Source organism: Danio rerio, chromosome 5, assembly GCF_049306965.1.
Source record: "Danio rerio strain Tuebingen ecotype United States chromosome 5, GRCz12tu, whole genome shotgun sequence".
Lineage (NCBI taxonomy): Eukaryota > Metazoa > Chordata > Actinopteri > Cypriniformes > Danionidae > Danio > Danio rerio.
Genome location: NC_133180.1, coordinates 52,984,877 through 53,002,114, shown reverse-complemented (window position 1 = coordinate 53,002,114; position 17,238 = coordinate 52,984,877). Strand labels below are relative to the sequence as shown.

The 17,238-nt window shown below is 34.9% G+C and overlaps 1 protein-coding gene across 3 annotated transcripts in view; it reads right to left on the bottom strand.

The window, feature by feature from the left end:
- Positions 1-354: 354 nt before the first annotated feature.
- Positions 355-17,238, bottom strand: part of adgrv1 (adhesion G protein-coupled receptor V1) — a 258,923-nt gene continuing 242,039 nt past the window's right edge. For all 3 annotated transcript variants that reach the window (NM_001001845.2, XM_009301753.5, XM_005165511.6), the window contains 3 exon segments: positions 355-773; positions 3,948-4,122; positions 10,610-10,798. In NM_001001845.2, the coding sequence (NP_001001845.2) occupies positions 655-773; positions 3,948-4,122; positions 10,610-10,798 (483 nt within the window). In that variant the 3' untranslated portion in view covers positions 355-654.

Sequence of the window (17,238 nt, the reverse complement as noted above, 5' to 3'; positions counted from 1 at the left end):
GTTGATTGTCTTGTCCCTATGTATTTGTTGTGTGTGATCAGTGTTCTTTGTCTATGTTTATTCAGATGGCAAAGTTTGTTAGTATCGTCAGCATCGTATCATTAGTATCGTTTCCTCTTTGGCCACTTGACTCTCCTAGCTAAACAAAGCTGGACTCACCCACTTTCCTGATTTTTTTCCGAACTAGAGGTGTGAAAACAACCTGCTGAGACAGGTGATAGGGGGAGGAGGGTCATTGACCTTTAAACAAACATACGGCTTGTCAACTTTCACTTTATACCTTAATCAGTTCTGACAATGCACTGTAATCTCAATGCAAGCAATAAAGATTAAGTAGCAAGAAGACAGACTGAATGGAGTTTGAATCTTTTATTATTGGTGTTACACAAATCAAGCAGCAGAATTTCGAGGCTTACAGGCCAACCTCCACTCGATCTACATAATATTTCAATTCACAGCAATGCTAAAAACGTTCACAAATTAATTTAGTGATAATTATATTCACATATTTATACATAAAAAGACAATTTCAAATTCCACGTATAAAAAAGACAACTTAAAAACTAACAAGATTTAGTGCAAAGGCAGAAACAGTAAAAAATCAACAACTATTCTTCTTATTTTTACAATTTTCAGTACAAAATATCGGTGAGGTTAGAGATGTGTGTCTGCGATGGGGATCCTCCGCAGCTCGACGATCTGAGAGTTCGCCATACTTCCTCCATCATGACTGCCGTGAATCGACTCGTTGTCGCTCACATTAAGGCCAGAACCTGTGCAGAGACTGAGCATTATTATCAAAATATGACCTCCTCTAATGAATATTATGTGGGCCTGCATTCGCAAAACACCAAGGTTCAGTATGTATTGTACACCTAGTGGTTGAACAAGGTAGTGCACTCCAAAATTAAAATATTGCGAGGGGAGACATTTTTTTTGTCACCTGCCCTCTCCAACAACAACTCCAGAAGCGCAAATGCAGAAGCGTGCATGTATGATATTTAAGACTTACAATGTAAGCTGCTCAGCTAATGTTTATGTTTGGTTTTACTGTAAAGCGTCTACCTTGGCCTGGTTTCTCTTATAAAAGAGGTGTGAAATCTTAGTGAGAATTCCAGGATAAATGAAAGTGAATAAATGTCTCCTAAAAACATACCTATTTAGCTTGGCTTTTTAAAACTATTTTAAAAGTCCTTTCTACTGTTTCATTTTTTATTCAGTTGTTTCTGTTGGCTTATTTTGTATGTTTTTCTATTCTGTCTTTTAATTTTACTTTAAAGACGACGCAGTGGCACAGTAAGTAGTGCTGTCGCCTCACAGAAAAAAGGTTACTGGTTTGAGCCTCGACTGGGTCAGTTGGCTTGTATCTGTGGAGTTGCATGTTCTCCCTGCGTTCACGTGGGTTTCCTTTGGGTGCTTCGGTTTCCCCCACAGTCCAAAGACATACAGTACAGGTGAATTGGGTAGGCTAAATTAGTAGCCCGTAGTCCGTAGTGTATGAGTGTAAATGAATGTGTATGGATATTTCCCAGAGATGGGTTGCAGCTGGAAGGGCATCCGCTGAGTAAAACATTTGCTGGATAAGTTGGCGGTTCATTCCACTGAAGCGACCCCAGATCAATAAAGGGACTAAGCCGACAAGAAAATGAATGAATGAATTTTACTCTGACTTATATCCAGCACTTTAGTCAGTTTTGTGACCAATCAAATAAATGAACTTGAACTTGAATAGATAACATGAATAAGTTAACCTAAACTAAACACACTGCAGCATTTTGACAGATGACAGCATATTTTTTTTTTTACAAACTATGCTTTTAAGAGTTCACAATTAGCTGGTGATTGGTAATGAAGTTAGTTTGGCATGCTGCCCCAGGAGAGCCCTGAGCTCATAAGATCCTCGAGTCCAGGGCTCCCTCCCTTTTGCAGGGCGAGAGGGAAGGTAGATCTCGAGAACCCTCCACCCCTCCTGCTGCTTAAGGATTGCTATAAGGGTGAGCTGCTGGTGGAATTGACTATGGTGCTGATTTGGTTTAGTCAATTTACTTATGTCTCATGTTTTGGACTGTGGGAGGAAACCGGAGGACCCGGGGAAAACCCACACGAGCACAGGGAGAACATAAACGCCATCTTACATTAACTTGACTCGGGGCCAGCCGTGTCAATTATGAGCAAGTGATCCTCTCGAAATTAGTTAATAAATAAACTTCACAAAGCGTTCTGACTTCAGGTTAACTACAAATGGTTATACTTATTAGATGGAATTTCAAGCATTGTATCTTGAAAAATATTATTTACAAAATAACTGTTCTAAATATTATCTTTGCTTCTGGACAAAAAGGGGAAGTAACAGCTGTAGTAGCCTGCCAAATCCCATATCAGCCAATCCCTGTGCGCATAGTTAATACAGCAATGACCCATAGCCATGATATAAATGCCGCAGCTATTCTTAAGGTGTACTCACATTAGGCTATCCGAACCGTGCCTAAGCACATTTGACCACCATTTCCCAGTTTGTTTGACAAGTTGTCACCTTGGAAATATGGTTCTATCTGCGTTCTGAATAATTTTGAGATGCTGAGCTTCAAAGTTTTTGCATTACATTGCAAACAGTATGTGTGTAACATTTGTTTTTAAATAAAAAGTCTTAAAATCTAATCAATTTATATATATATTATTATATAATGTATATATATATATATATATATATATATATATATATATATATATATATATATATATATAGCATTCCATATTGTAAATAAGTTGTCATTTAATAAGAATATGTCAATAACTCAATTTTGACAAAACTGTCAGATAGAACCTTATAATTCTAAGGTGATGAAGTGTGAGTGCTCTGAACTGGGCCCAGGCACAGTTCAGTTGGCCGGCGTTGGCCTGGATGAAAAAGTTGTGGCTCAAGCGCAGTACGTTTGGCCTTTGTGAGTGCAAAATGCACCTGACTAAAACTGAATTGTGCCTGTTATTAAACAGTAATAGTTAGTAATTAGACAATTGCGCCTGAGCGGTTCAAGACAACCATGCCTAGTGTGAGTACACCCTTAGCTTAAGACCTCCCTCTATTCATTAGTAAAAGGTTTACTCAGCATATTAACTAAGTTTTAACACAATAAATACTAAGCTTTTTAAATTTTGTAATTTAATTGTATAAATAAACTATATATCTACAATACCTTGGCTTTTCCTAAATGTAATATTAATATTTCTTTCTAACATTGTTATTTTATTCAAATTACAAAACATAAAAGAGTTCTGATTATTTCTAACTTGAACTACCAAAGCAGTCAAAATGACTGCATAGATTTCACTGTCTGTTACATTTTCTTGTGCCTTTGAATATGTGTGCCTCTGTTGCCTAGCCTTTCCTGCTAACATAAACATATCTTCCTCATAGCAAAAATATAGCTTTACTTCAGGTATGTCTTTCAAAACTATATTCAGTGCCGCAAAACTTGCTCTTCCACTTGTAAAGTGAAAGTGTGGTGCAAATCTTTGCAGACCGTCTATTACCTCGTAGACACAGTGTAAAAAATGTAGGTTTCCATACAATTCATTCATGTTATCCCAACACAAATTAAATGAACATAAAAAAATTAAGTTGTCCCAATGAAATCTTAAGAATTGTGTTGTTTCAGCTTCTTTAAAATAAGGCTGCGATACCAAAAAGACTGCATTATGAGGGAAACAATTTCATAAAATATGATGACAGACTTAGGTTGGGGTTAGAGTTAGTGTAAGTTGACATGTACTTGCAAAGTTTCTCATAGTCAGTTAAATGTCTGTTGAAGTAGCAGTATCTACAGATATTAAGCAGACAGTCTTCTAATACTCAAATGGACCATTAAAATAAAGTGTTTCCAAAATGTTTATTGTACTGCTAAATATCTGAAAGGATTTAGCTGAATTTTTTAAAGAATGTAACATACCAGTTTTTAAGGCAAATATGAGGTCATCAAACTCCTGCGACTCCTCGTCCTGCACAAGACTGGTGTTTATGAAGCCTCCTTCAGTGATGTAGGCCTCGTCCTGAGGACTGGGTTTGAAAATACTGCTCGGTTGACTGCTGGGCCTCAGCGAAGCTCTTTCCCAGTCTGCTGAGATCTGCAAAGCATGATAAAAAAAGAGGTCTTCAAATGTCTTTACAACCAAGTAATGACCTCTTTTCAAAGCTCCATTGCATTAAAAAAGACTTTTGTAGTTAGTTTGAGCTCAAAGGAAGCACACAAATCAAGTCTGAATTCACTGGTGTTTGGGGCAGGGGTCATTCACAGGGTACCAGAACGTCCATGTCTATAGAGTTGTACTGAAAGGTAAGACAGAGTTCACATTTTACAATGAATTCTGTTGTGGTTGTAGATGGGAATGAGGCAAAAAAATTCTGTTTCTCGAGGAGCAAATCTTTATATTAAATTATTCCTACTTCACATGCGACCAGAAATGTCATAGAAACAAGTTTCCTGGTCGGATACTAGACTTGAATGGCTTTTCTTTGTGTATTTAGTACTGGGAAACACAATTTTCTCAAAGATACCAGAGTGGCTTTGTTGTGCGTGCTATGAATTTTAAACATTGCAGAGAGGAGAACAGTTTCTCATATTTCCACAACAGTTACATAACATTATTTTGTCATTTAAGTGTATTTTTACTTCTAAGAATAACCATTCAAAACATATTTATGCTTTATAAACAGTGACATTAACATGCTTCTGACAACCAGTATTGTCAGCAAATCAGCAATTAGCCTGATAAATGCTTGTCAACAAATAGGATGCTATGTTTTCTGTTTGTACAAGTCCTTTCTGCTAGCATGCGAAGACTGTATTATTGATTGCTAAAGAATTATGTGACAATAGATTAATAGACTGGAATAACACAATACTCAAACAAATATAGCTATTTTAATTTATGTTTGTTTTTTTTTGTCCAGTTAGGGCCGGGTGATAAAATCGCTAGCGGTGGTGTGGAGAGATCCATGCTGATTGTGAAACGCTTTAGATGTATGGCCAATGAATGCACTATATATATACACATTATATTACATTACATACTGACCGAACACCATTGTCAAAATTGATAAAAAAAAAAAAATCAGTATATAGTTTCGGTAAGAAGCATAATAGTTTTATAAAAATATGGCTGCTGAGCACAAGCCTTGGAAGCAGTGCCAATAAGCTTTGTCATTTCCAATGGAGGCGCGCACATGTTGTGCAAAAGGCACGCACGTGAACCGTATGCTTTTTCCAGCTGTACCTAGTTTTGTTCACAGCAATTCATAAAAGTAAATCTAACCAATCTGCTTCACACTTTGTATCGAATAGACACATTTCAGAAATAATGGGAGACTAATTACCTAAAATAAACACAGCACATCCAAACACTGCAATGCTTATAAATTTTCTCCATAAACTTGCATCGGAACTGCAGCTTCGTTTGTCATACTCTGATGAAACGATTGATCAGATGGTTGCCTAGTTATGAGAGACACCAGGGGAGCATAATCGCAAAGACCACTGTAAATGGTCAAGGAATTCATGTACAAGTGATTGTCACTTTAGGTCAGGATAACAACACATGTGAAAATAAGTGTGGTTGCTAGCAGCAGTAAAGAGATTGTAAATTAAAAAGCGTGTAAGGATGTCGACAGAGTGGCTTTTTGGTTTCTTTTCTTGTGCATCTCAGGCACTAGCCCCCCATCTAAATGATATTTTAGCATAGTGGGTAATATAGTCATTCAACTTCACAATTTGTAATGTTGCAGTATGTATTTGCATAATGATGGCTAGTTTCTTTACTTGAAAGCTCAGATTTGATTATTATGAATTATGTTGTTGACGTAGTGTGAGGTTTTTGTATCATTATTATTCACACCTTAAAGTTTGCTTTGATTGTTTAGTTAAAGTCTCTTCAACACTCCCCCGTTTATTTTAATATGAAGAGATTAGATATTTTGTTTAAATATTTTTGTTTTTGACCATTAAAACTATTTGCCCTAGTAATGTTGGTAAATTAAAATAATGTGGTTAAATTAAAAAAAAAAAAATCCTTATATTCCAGCTTGATCTCACAAGGAAGCGAAAGTATTTTACGTTTTGTCAGTTTAGTGGCTAATTTGTACAAATTCGTACGGGTTCAGTTCAGAATTTAAAAAGGAGACGTGGCACCTAACCCCACCCCTAACCCCAACTGTCATTGGGGGATGAGCAAATTATACTAAATTGTACAAATTAGATCGTACAAATTCATACGAATTAGCCACTAAATCAAAAAGTTATGAATTGCCGTGCGTAAAAACTTGCTGGATAAGTTGACGGTTCATTCCGCTGTGGCGACCTCGAATTAATAGAATCAATATGAGTCTTCAATTGTCATTGATAACAAAGATTGTACTCAAATTAAATGAGCTTACAAAACTGTAGGAATTTTTGTTAATAAAGCATTCAGCGAAGTAACTATTACTGCATGCCTGAATAATAAGATATATAAATGTTAATTTGAATTATTTATTTATCATTTACTTACTAATTTTGAATGATCTTAAAAACTTAGTTAATTTAGTAATAAACAGGTAATCATTCCCAAAGTATGAGAATACAATCATTAAGCACGACATACATGTGCTTAAAGTCGAGAATACAGTATTTGTAATGCAAAGTTATTTTTTAACAAATGATGAAATAACTGCTTGCTAATGCTCAACAAATGATTCATAGTGTGCAGTTATTATAAAGTAAAAAAAAACTAAAAACTAAACACATTTGAAATATTCTCACTTGTAAGAGACACACAACTAAAAATAACACTGTTGACTTTTTCATGACATGAATAAATAGTCATTTCATTCATAAACATAAAGAAAAAACTGCCTAATTAAACATTACATTGAAAAACAATACATCTGGCCTGCCCTGCCTTAAATGTGCTTCCTAATAGCAGTGGCTTCATTTCCTTTTGGCTGGGTGTGTATTTTTTTTTGTTTCCCAGGAGGACAGAGGGAGAGGTCACTGCAGTCCCCCAATGTCCCAGGCACCTCATTCTGGTACAATAGCCTATCAAGAGTCCTGTGATCAGGACAGAATGTACACTGGCTGAACTGAGCACCACCAGGCACCCAGTCATGTCTGTTTAAAGAGGTAGAGGAGACCACCAGCCCTCCTTTCCTCTCTCCACCTCCTCCTCCCCTTGTCTCGAGGCCACATGTGACACTACGAGACACTTTAAGCCATGAGTCAATGCAAAAAAAAAAGGATTAGTTTTGTTTCCCCAAGTCTGGCTTAGAGGTCAGAGTACCTAAAATGAGAGTCCTCCCCTCAACCTTTTTTTATATTCCAACCATATTGAGGTTTCAAATTAAGATTCAGTTCGAGCAAGAAATTGTAGCATCAACACATTTAGTGTTTATTTAGAACAAATAGCTTTGGCTGAAGAAATGTATTATTTCATTTTAAGTCATATTGGTTTTCACATTTCTGGACTTTTCTACGTTTGTATCCATACACTAAATCTGTGGCGATAGAAAAAAATATATATTAATGACAGCAAAAAAATAATATAATAAATAAGTAAATCATTATTGTAAACGGAGTGAGGCCGGTAATGTGAGCACTGATGAGTGTCACCTGTGAGCCACACCGGTCTTGAGTTCAACGGTTTATAAAGGAAGAATGATGACAAAGGAAGACGAGAGAGGACCAGGCCTAGAACTTATGTTTGGTTTTGCTTTCAGTTTGGTGGCAGTTGTGTGTAAGGGCATGCATTTTTGTGCTTATTTATTTATTAAAGTGATTGAAAGTTCCTTGGCTCTCAGACAACTCCATCTCATTCACCAGTCCATTTAAAAAATAATAATAATAAAATAAAGTAATAATAATAACTCATTGCTTTTTACCCATATTGTCATGTTATTTCAAAGAGGTAGATTGCAACTAGGTGTGGTTATCTTTAGGGACCTCACAATCCTATCCGATGTTGGGATTCCCAATTCAATTCCAAGAACTATTCTTGACCTACAGTACATGTTTTCCAATTTCTTCTGTGGCGCAAAAACGTCTTTCCAACTTTACAATTTTAACCAGAATTGGAGTTGCTATGCATTTGTTTATGCCTGGAATCTATGTATGACAGTACTGCCATCTTAAAAATGATTTATCTTTTTAACAAAATTGAAATTATATTCAGAAAACGCTCGGAATGTAACATTGAAATGGCAGATTACAAAGACTGTGTTGTATTTTTATTTATTTTTTGTTAAATTCTTTTAACAAAAATGTATTCAAAGCTAAAATGTTTATATGCAAATTATATTTGGAAATTAAATTAGAATTGATATTAGCTCAAAGCCACAGAGAACTAGTTTGAATAGCAGTACACAATGCTTCTGCACAACACAAGTACTTTGACTTTCATTCGCAATCTGAATTTTTAGAATACAAGACGCAGTGTTCATGCTTCATGTTAATGCCATTCTGTCCAGTCATTTAAAAGCTGGTTCACATATTGGACAATTATTGTCCTTTGCCACTGTTAGCCCTATGCTATTGTAACCCAGCTAATCCTACAACACCAAACCCTCTCTGAGCTGGGATCAAACCGGCGACTTGGCTCTACCAAGGAGGCTAAAGACCATGGCCTCTAGTGTCTGTCACTAGAGCACCTTTTGGTCAAAGGTGTGAGGTGTACCTGCACAGCACTACACTAGCTGGCCTATGCTACACTTACCTTTCTAAATCTCACTCCCACACCACCCAACCTGCTCTGAGCTAGGATCAAACTGGTGACCTTCCGCATGGGAGTCGGTTGCTCTACCAAGGAGGCTAAAGACTATGGCCTCTAGCGTCTGTCGATAGAGCACCTTTAGAGGTCAGAGCAGTTAGGTTTATCGGCACAGCACTTCACTAGCTGGCCTCCACTACACTATAATGACTCGAGGTTTAGCTTTAAGGTGCAGTTGGAATTTGAACAGTGGACACTGGATGAGAAGCGCAGTGCCACAGCATGTCTTTAAAACTCTTAGGTATGTCTGTCTTTGCCCAAATTAGGAGAATTTCGCAGCATATGTATATCCACCTGACAAAGCTTTTTATTTACCTGTTTCTAGCTCACACCCGTGCAGGCCTGTACCATTCCTGTCTAATTTGAAAACAGAATCGATTCTGAACTTTTGAGAATCAATTCATAATTGCTAGAGAAAGAATGGTGATGCACCGATGAATTTTTTTTCTTTCACCCCTAACATAAACCAAACTCACGTGAATAAATAGTGAAGTGTAGTGTTTTCCTGTACATTTTAGTTCTAACCAGCTGCAAAAAATTTAAGCCTAGAAGTTTCCAGTGAGTCTGCAGACATTGACTAGTTGGTTCAGGTGTGTTTAATTAGGGTAAGAACTAAACTTAGCTAGCCACAAGCCCTCCATGAACAGGATTGTTTACCCCTCATGTAGAGTCTTGAGAACAACGTCGCATACTAATGCTGCTAAGCTGCAGACTGAAGGAAACCGAGATATTTTCTTTCTAAATATCTCCTCTAAAAGCCTTTCATGATCCCTGCCCATCTTTCCCAGGAAGTGTGCGGTCTCTTCACAGTCCTCCGTCTTCCCTTCGCGAACGCCCTCGTTCACAGATCTGTGAATAGTTTACATTGAGGGCTCAGAGGAATGTGAGCTTCCACACCAGGACTCTTTATTACATAACACTTCTTCAGACCCACTGAACAAATGCAGGTCTGAGAGTGCTCTGCCTCAGCTTCAGGATGATAAATAGGTGCTTATGCAAACATGCATAAATCCAAAGCCTAGCAATTTAATGTTACAAATACGTGTGTGGTATGAAATACTGTCAGATGCAGTGGTGGAAAGAGTACTGAAAACTATTACTCAAGTAAAATTACTATTACTAGCACAAAAATGTAGTGCAAATACAGTAAAAATGTATCTGTTGAAAATAATATTCAAAGTACGAGTGTAAAGTAGCCCTTTTTAAATGTACTCAAGAGTAATAAGTAGTGAGAATTACGCTGTGAACAGCTTACATGCAGTTTGTGCATGTGTGTGAAAATGTAATATTCTGTAGTGCATTTAGTATTGTTTCGGGCCATTTGGTGATGTCAGTCATCTTACAGTAGGCATCCTTCATTAAAACAGTCACCTTTTGGATGTTTGGATGATTTTAGACATCCTCTTGGACACTCTTTATGCGTCCAAATGGTTTGCTGCATTTATAAAGTGCCCATATCTTAAAATTGCTTAGAGTAATGCGATTTTACTGTCTATGTGATTTGATTGGAATGGAATCGCAGGACTGTTTTTTTTTTTAACCAATCCCCATTGATAAGAAAAAAAAAATTGTGACTGCAGGTAAAAGTAGTGACTGCGGGTTGAAGGAAAATAGTGGAGTAAAAGAACAGATACAGCACTAAAAAGTACTCAAAGAGAGTAAATGTACACATTTTTCAAACTGCTTACTTAATTAGCAGTTACACAATAATTTGAGTATTTGTAATTTGTTACTTTACACCTCTGACCAGATGCCACTGCCAAATTAGGCATAAGTATTTATAAGAAACATGCATCAGGATCCTTGGTAATGAACACACCTCTTCCATGGCACTGATGAGGTTTTGCGTAGACTTGCTGATTTCTCCTCCGCCGACAGTAGCTGCACCGGTGCTCTGGTAAATGGAGTCTGGGCTGCTGTGACCGTTCATCTCCACCGTGTAGGTTGCCTTACCAGGCCAGAAGAGCTGATTATGCATGACGAAGTACACAGAAAACACATAGAGACCCTAAAAGAGATAAAAACAAACTTGTTAGGAGAGCTCAACATGCTATCACATAAGAGGATTATGAGTATAATGATTTTGCATTACCCCTATCTGTTTATTTAAAAGTTACACATATGCGCGTTAAGGATAAAACTATCTGTCAATAATCTACCATAATGGTGTCTTTCTGTGACTTTTATCAGTAGATTTCTTTTCCAGCATCAATACTGATGATAACTGCAAACTTCATTCATTTTAAAAGGGTAGTTGAACCCCTCAAAAATAAAATAGCGTCATTGGTAACTCATCTTTCACCTGTTCCAAACCAGTTTGAGTTTCTTTCTTCTTTTGAACACAAACATTTTGAGGAATGTTGGCAGAACAGCCCCTGACTTGCATAGTATTTGTTGTTCCTATATGGATTTCAATAGCTGATTTTTTTCCATTTATTTTTTTATAACATCTTGTTTTATGATCAGCAGAAAAAAAGAAAATTACAAACGTTTAGAACATTTAGAAGAGTGACTAAATAGTGAAATGATTTTCATTTGTGGATATACTATTTAAGGATTTTTAAAAGTGTGTGCAGTTTTTTTCTGGGTCGTGGACATAACTGAGGGCGCGGATGTTGAGGAAGGTGTTGCGTAAGCCGTCCTCTCTGTTCTGCCGCCCTAGGCGTGGATATAACTGAAGCCGTGGTGGGTGAGGGAGGTGTCCTGGCATAACTGAGGGCGCAGATGTTGAGGGAGGTGTCGAGGACACCGTCCTCTCAGTTCTGCCATCCTAGGCGCGGATATAACTGAGGCGGCGGGGGTTGAGGGAGCTGTTGCGGACAACTCCGGGCGTGGGTGTTGAGGGAGGTGTCGTGGGCGCCGCCCTCTCTGTTCTGCCACCCTAGGCGGTCGCCTAGGTCGCCTCTATAGATGCGCCGGCCCTGCCTACATTTTTCAAGAAATGCCTTTGAATTTTTAATGACCACAAAGAGTCAGTTTAGCATCTCATTCGAAAGACGGCACTCACTGACAGTATAGTGTTACGTTCACTACACTGGGACCCACACAGAACGCAGGTTGAGCCCCCCCTGCTGGCCTCACTAACACCACTTCCAACAGCAACCTAGTGTTCCCATGAGGTCTCCAATCCTGGCTGCAGGGTGATAAGGCTGTGGCGCTATACAATTATTATCACATAATTTGAAGTAATTTCCCTTGCAGTGCTCAAAAACAGAAAACAAGGAAAACAGTGATTTGCTCTACAGAACAAAGCTGATAACATGACAAAAATATTGCAAATCTTATTCTTTTTAAGTCATAAAACCTACGCTCATTAACAAATAATGCATTTTTGCTTGAATGGCATGCATACAATGCAATTGCAGTATTAATGGGATGTAGTGGGACATCTTGTCCTGAAGGTTCTGAGTGTACATATTTTTGTATACCAAGCATATGACAGATTATGAAAGGAAATCCGGGTGATTTATTAAAATTCCAATAAAAACAGCAATTTTTATCAAAAATAGATACTGTTTTCATTCAAAACAGATTAAAAAAAAAAATTAATAACAGCCAAAGTGTTCAATGACAAAAAATGTCCATAAAGATGCATGTTTTGCTATATTATGAATATATACATAGTTAACAATATATACAATATATAACTTACACTAACACTAACACCTTTATAAACCCATTTTTTTTAAGCACAAAAAATACGAAAATAAAATATATTATGCATGCATTTTAGCCCAGCTGGAACAATGTATTACTCACCAGCATGTAGGACCACAATTATACTGTAATAAGAATAAGAATATGAATAAAATAAGTATAAGACAGAGAAAGAGCTAATTTAATGTGTGACATTCCTATTGCGTTTGTGCTGATAAAAAAAAAAAAAAATGTCTACTGAGTCACTTAGTTTCACATTCCAGATGAGGTTTTGAACAGCATGACATCATTTGCCTGCCTCTGACATCATTGTCAACGAGGGTCTGGCCAGCAGTAGATAACAGTGGACAGTAGCACCAAAATGAATATCACTGCACACACTTGTGCCAAATATCTCATGAACACCACAAATGTTCTAACAAATGAGACACATGGGTGACAGACTGCAGGTGGAACAGAAGCCAGAGGGGAAAAGTGCTGAGCTTTTGAGAATACAGTACATCTGATCAAATATAGAGAATCTTACACTGAATAGTGTAAGATGAGCTGTTGAGTTTAATTAAATATTGAACTATTGTGGTTATAAAACTATAAGCGTTTATATAGTATATGTAATATATAGTATTACATTACATTTAATAAAATTTTACTTACTAAGACCAAATATTATTATAAATAATAAGCTACACTACAAACCAATCCTAGCTGCATTACATTTTTAAGCTGAACCTTGAGTCAACTGAACTTATATTAAATTAAACTAATTTAAAACTGCTTGCATAACTTAAAAAAAAATACTTTAGAACATGATTAACTTAGTTTAATAAGTTACGATGAATTCAAATCAGATGCTGTCATTATTATTTTTTTCATGTAATTTTAACATATATACAACATGTGTATTTTACATACATACAGTATATAATAATACTAAATTCTGAGTTGAAGTCAGAATTATTAGCCCCCTTGTTGCAATCTGCATTCTTACATACAGTACACAATCATTTTGTATTTTTTTCCTCAATTTCTGTTTAACGAAGGGAAGATTTTTGGTAACTAGGCAGGTTATAGTAATTAGGCAAGTTATAGTATAACGATGGTTTGTTCTGTAAACTATCGAAAACAAATATAGCTTAAAGGGGCTAATAATTTTGACCTTAAAATGGTGTTTAAAAAATTAAAAACTGCTTTTATTTTAGCTGAAATAAAACAAATAAGACTTGCTCCATAAGAAAAAAATATTATCAGACATACTGTGAAAATGTCCTTGCTCTGTTAAACATTATTTGGGAAATAAAATAATTCAAATGATATATTTTGTTATATAAACTATTAGTACTCTACATTAAATTTGAGGGTTTTTTTCTGTTAATCATGGTAAAATTGTATATTAATTAAACAAACAAAATGTTTTTTTATTGCTTTTTAATCCTCTATTCATTTGCACAAAGCAGTCATTTGCTCATAACTTTGTTTCCCCCCGCTCCCTTTTTAATACTATAATTACAACTACATACTGAAAAGTAACCAAACTCCATTCCATACAGAAACTTCTGTGACTTAGCATCAATAGCAGGAAATGTAAGTACAAAGAAACACGCACACACACTCACACAAAATAGAGTATTGATTTTCAGGCCTCATTTATAAGCCAAAAGTCAGCAGCCTGTGCTCCACTGAGCAGCTATATCACTGCTCTCTAAAAGACACAAATGCTCAGAGGCCTGAGCAACATGCTCATTTACTCCTGCAAGTTACATAACTGTTCTCAGGTCAGAACAGACAGGTGTGCTTTTTACTACCTGAGATACAAGGGAAATGAGTTTGCACCTTGTGAGAAATGGGGTGGAAGAAAAAAAATCTGTCATAATCAAACATTCACTCATTTACCTTCAGCTTAGTCCTTTTATTAATCAGGGATTGCCACAGCGGAATGAACCGCCAACTTATCCTGCATATGCCTTTCCAGCCGCAACCCAGTACTGGGAAACACCCATACACATTCATTCACACATAAAAACTACGGGCAATTTAGTTGATTTAATTCAGCTATAGTACATGTCTTTATACTGTGGGGAGTGTAATTGTAAATCAAAATAAATTATTTTAATTTGTTTTAATTCCACATGTATTTACTTCTGTAATGCAAAACTGACTATTCAGCAACATACCTCTTGAATTTTCAGAAATATGCTACTTTTTCCAAAAATGTTTTTCTTTTGTTTTGTCAACAAAATTAGAGCATTGACATGAATTTTTTTAATGCCCTCTTTAGAACTATTTAATGCATCATTCATGGTTAAAATGAGTAAAACATGCTGACCATATTTTTGAATGCTTGTGTTGCTAATTCTGCTGAATACTGAAGAATAAACTTGGTGATTCAATGATAAGTCTGATTTCATGCATTCAGTCTAGTTCTGTGCACTGCTGGTGATCAACAACATTTCCATGAAAAAATGTTATTTATTTATTGATTGATTGATTGATTGATTGATTGATTGATTGATTGATTGATTGATTGATGAGCATACCTTTAAAGGTAATATTATCTTCTGTGAAGTTGTTAATTTAAAAAAAAGAAAATCATACTTCAGCACATTTTTTACATAATAGTTTTATGGTTTCAGTATTTTTATTATTTCAAATTTTTTGCAGCCATTTACTTGAAAATACACTTTTCTTAAACATAAACATAAAACTTGCATTTAAAAATTTAGACATTATAAGACACAAACAAAATAATAAAAAGCGACAAAAAAATAAAAGTCATAAAAACAATAATAAAAATCTTTAAAAATAATAAAATAAACATGCATTCCCCCAACCAACCACCCACCAGTGCTATCTAACAATAAACATAGGTACTAATGGCAAAGTAAACATATTAGTTTTTCTAACAACAAAACCTTGTCTATTAGGGTATTACTGATTTTTTCCAGACGTAATGTACCGGTTAACTCTGTCACATATTAGTTTTAATAACTAATTTTTAATAACTAAAAAGTGCAATTTAAAGGCTTAACTAGGTTAACAAGCTAGGAAAATAAGGCAAATCATTGGACAACAATGGTTTGTTCTGAAGCCAATTGAAAAAAGAGGGGCCTAATAGTACTGAATAAAATAAATAAATAAATAAATAAATAAATAAATAAATAAATAAATAAATAAATAAATAAATAAATAAATAAATAAATAAATAAATAAAATGGTCTTGATTTCAGCTAAATTAAAAGAAATAAGACTTTCTCTCCCCCCACTCCCAAAAAATAAAAATAAAAATAAAAACGATTAACTCTGTTAAACAACACATGAGAAATATATATATATATATATAAAAAAATAAAAAATAAAATTTTACTAATAATGACAAAACATTTTGCTTTCAAATATGTTTTTGCACATTTTATAATACATCCTCATATCATTAAATCAGATGAGGTTATTATGAAGCTGTTTACAGGTAGGCTTCACAAATAATTTAAAATTTAATAGATTTAAAGCATCAGCCATTGAGAAAATAAGAGGACAAGCACATAGAATAAATATTGCTGAAAATAAAACAGCACCCACACTGAAAAAAAAAAAAAAAAAAAAAAAAAAAATATATATATATATATATATATATATATATATATATATATATATATATATATATATATATATATATATATACATATATATATATATATATATATATATATATATATATATATATATATATATATATATATATATATATATATTTTTTTTTTACAGTGTGGGTTATATATATATATATATATATATATATATATATATATATATATATATATATATATGCATATGTTTTTAGGTCATTGTAACTTCTTAAATTAAGTTAATAATTTTCTAACTTAATTTTATAAGTTATGCAAGCTGTTTTAATCAGCTTAACATAATATAAATTCAATGGACTCACAAGGTTAATTGGATTCAGCTTAAAAATTTAAGGCATTTTTTTTTATTATTATTAAAAACAAACTGACATTTTTGCAGAAAAGCAGTGCATGAATAGTGAAATCTGTAAAATAATTAAGACATTATAAATACTCGCTAAAGAATTCCTATAAGAATAGTCATGTTGTTTTAACCATAAACCAACACTGATCTCTGTCGGCCCTCCAACAAGTTTGTAAATATTTTCCAGAAGAGGAAGTCAAAATTTGTTGAAAGCACTGTCTGCATTTCTATGTGGGCATGTAGGGTGAGGAAGTCAAAACAAAACGTTGGCACTATTCATGCTCTTTCTAGGTGAAGGGCATCATGTCCAGCCCAATCATGTTTTGGCTGTGTAAGAAAAAAAAAAACAGCTTCTATGAACTGCTATTAGTCATCCTGTAATGTAGGACAAGCAGCACTGAAGCAGATCAAATATGTTGATTTTTGCTGTTTACTCTAGCGGTGAAGAAATATTACAGACAGAAAACACTGATATGGGTGTTTTCATCATTTCTGCTGTCATTTCTGAGAGTTTTATGTTCAATGTTACTTGTTATTTGAACTGGGGCAAGTCGAAAAGCTCAAACGGTGATCTGAACAACAAGTTATGTCAATTTAAATGTTGCAAACTCCATGGCAACAAGCTCTAAAGGGACAGTTCACTACAAAAACTTAAAATATGCTTTCAAAGATGTGCTAACATCATATATAAAATGCCAATTTGAGTTTGAAATTACTACATTCTCGCCTAAAAACTATTCAAATCTCATTTTGTGACACAACAGAGAAGTATTTTTGTTTTTTCTTTTTTTTTCTTTTTTTTTGCAGGTT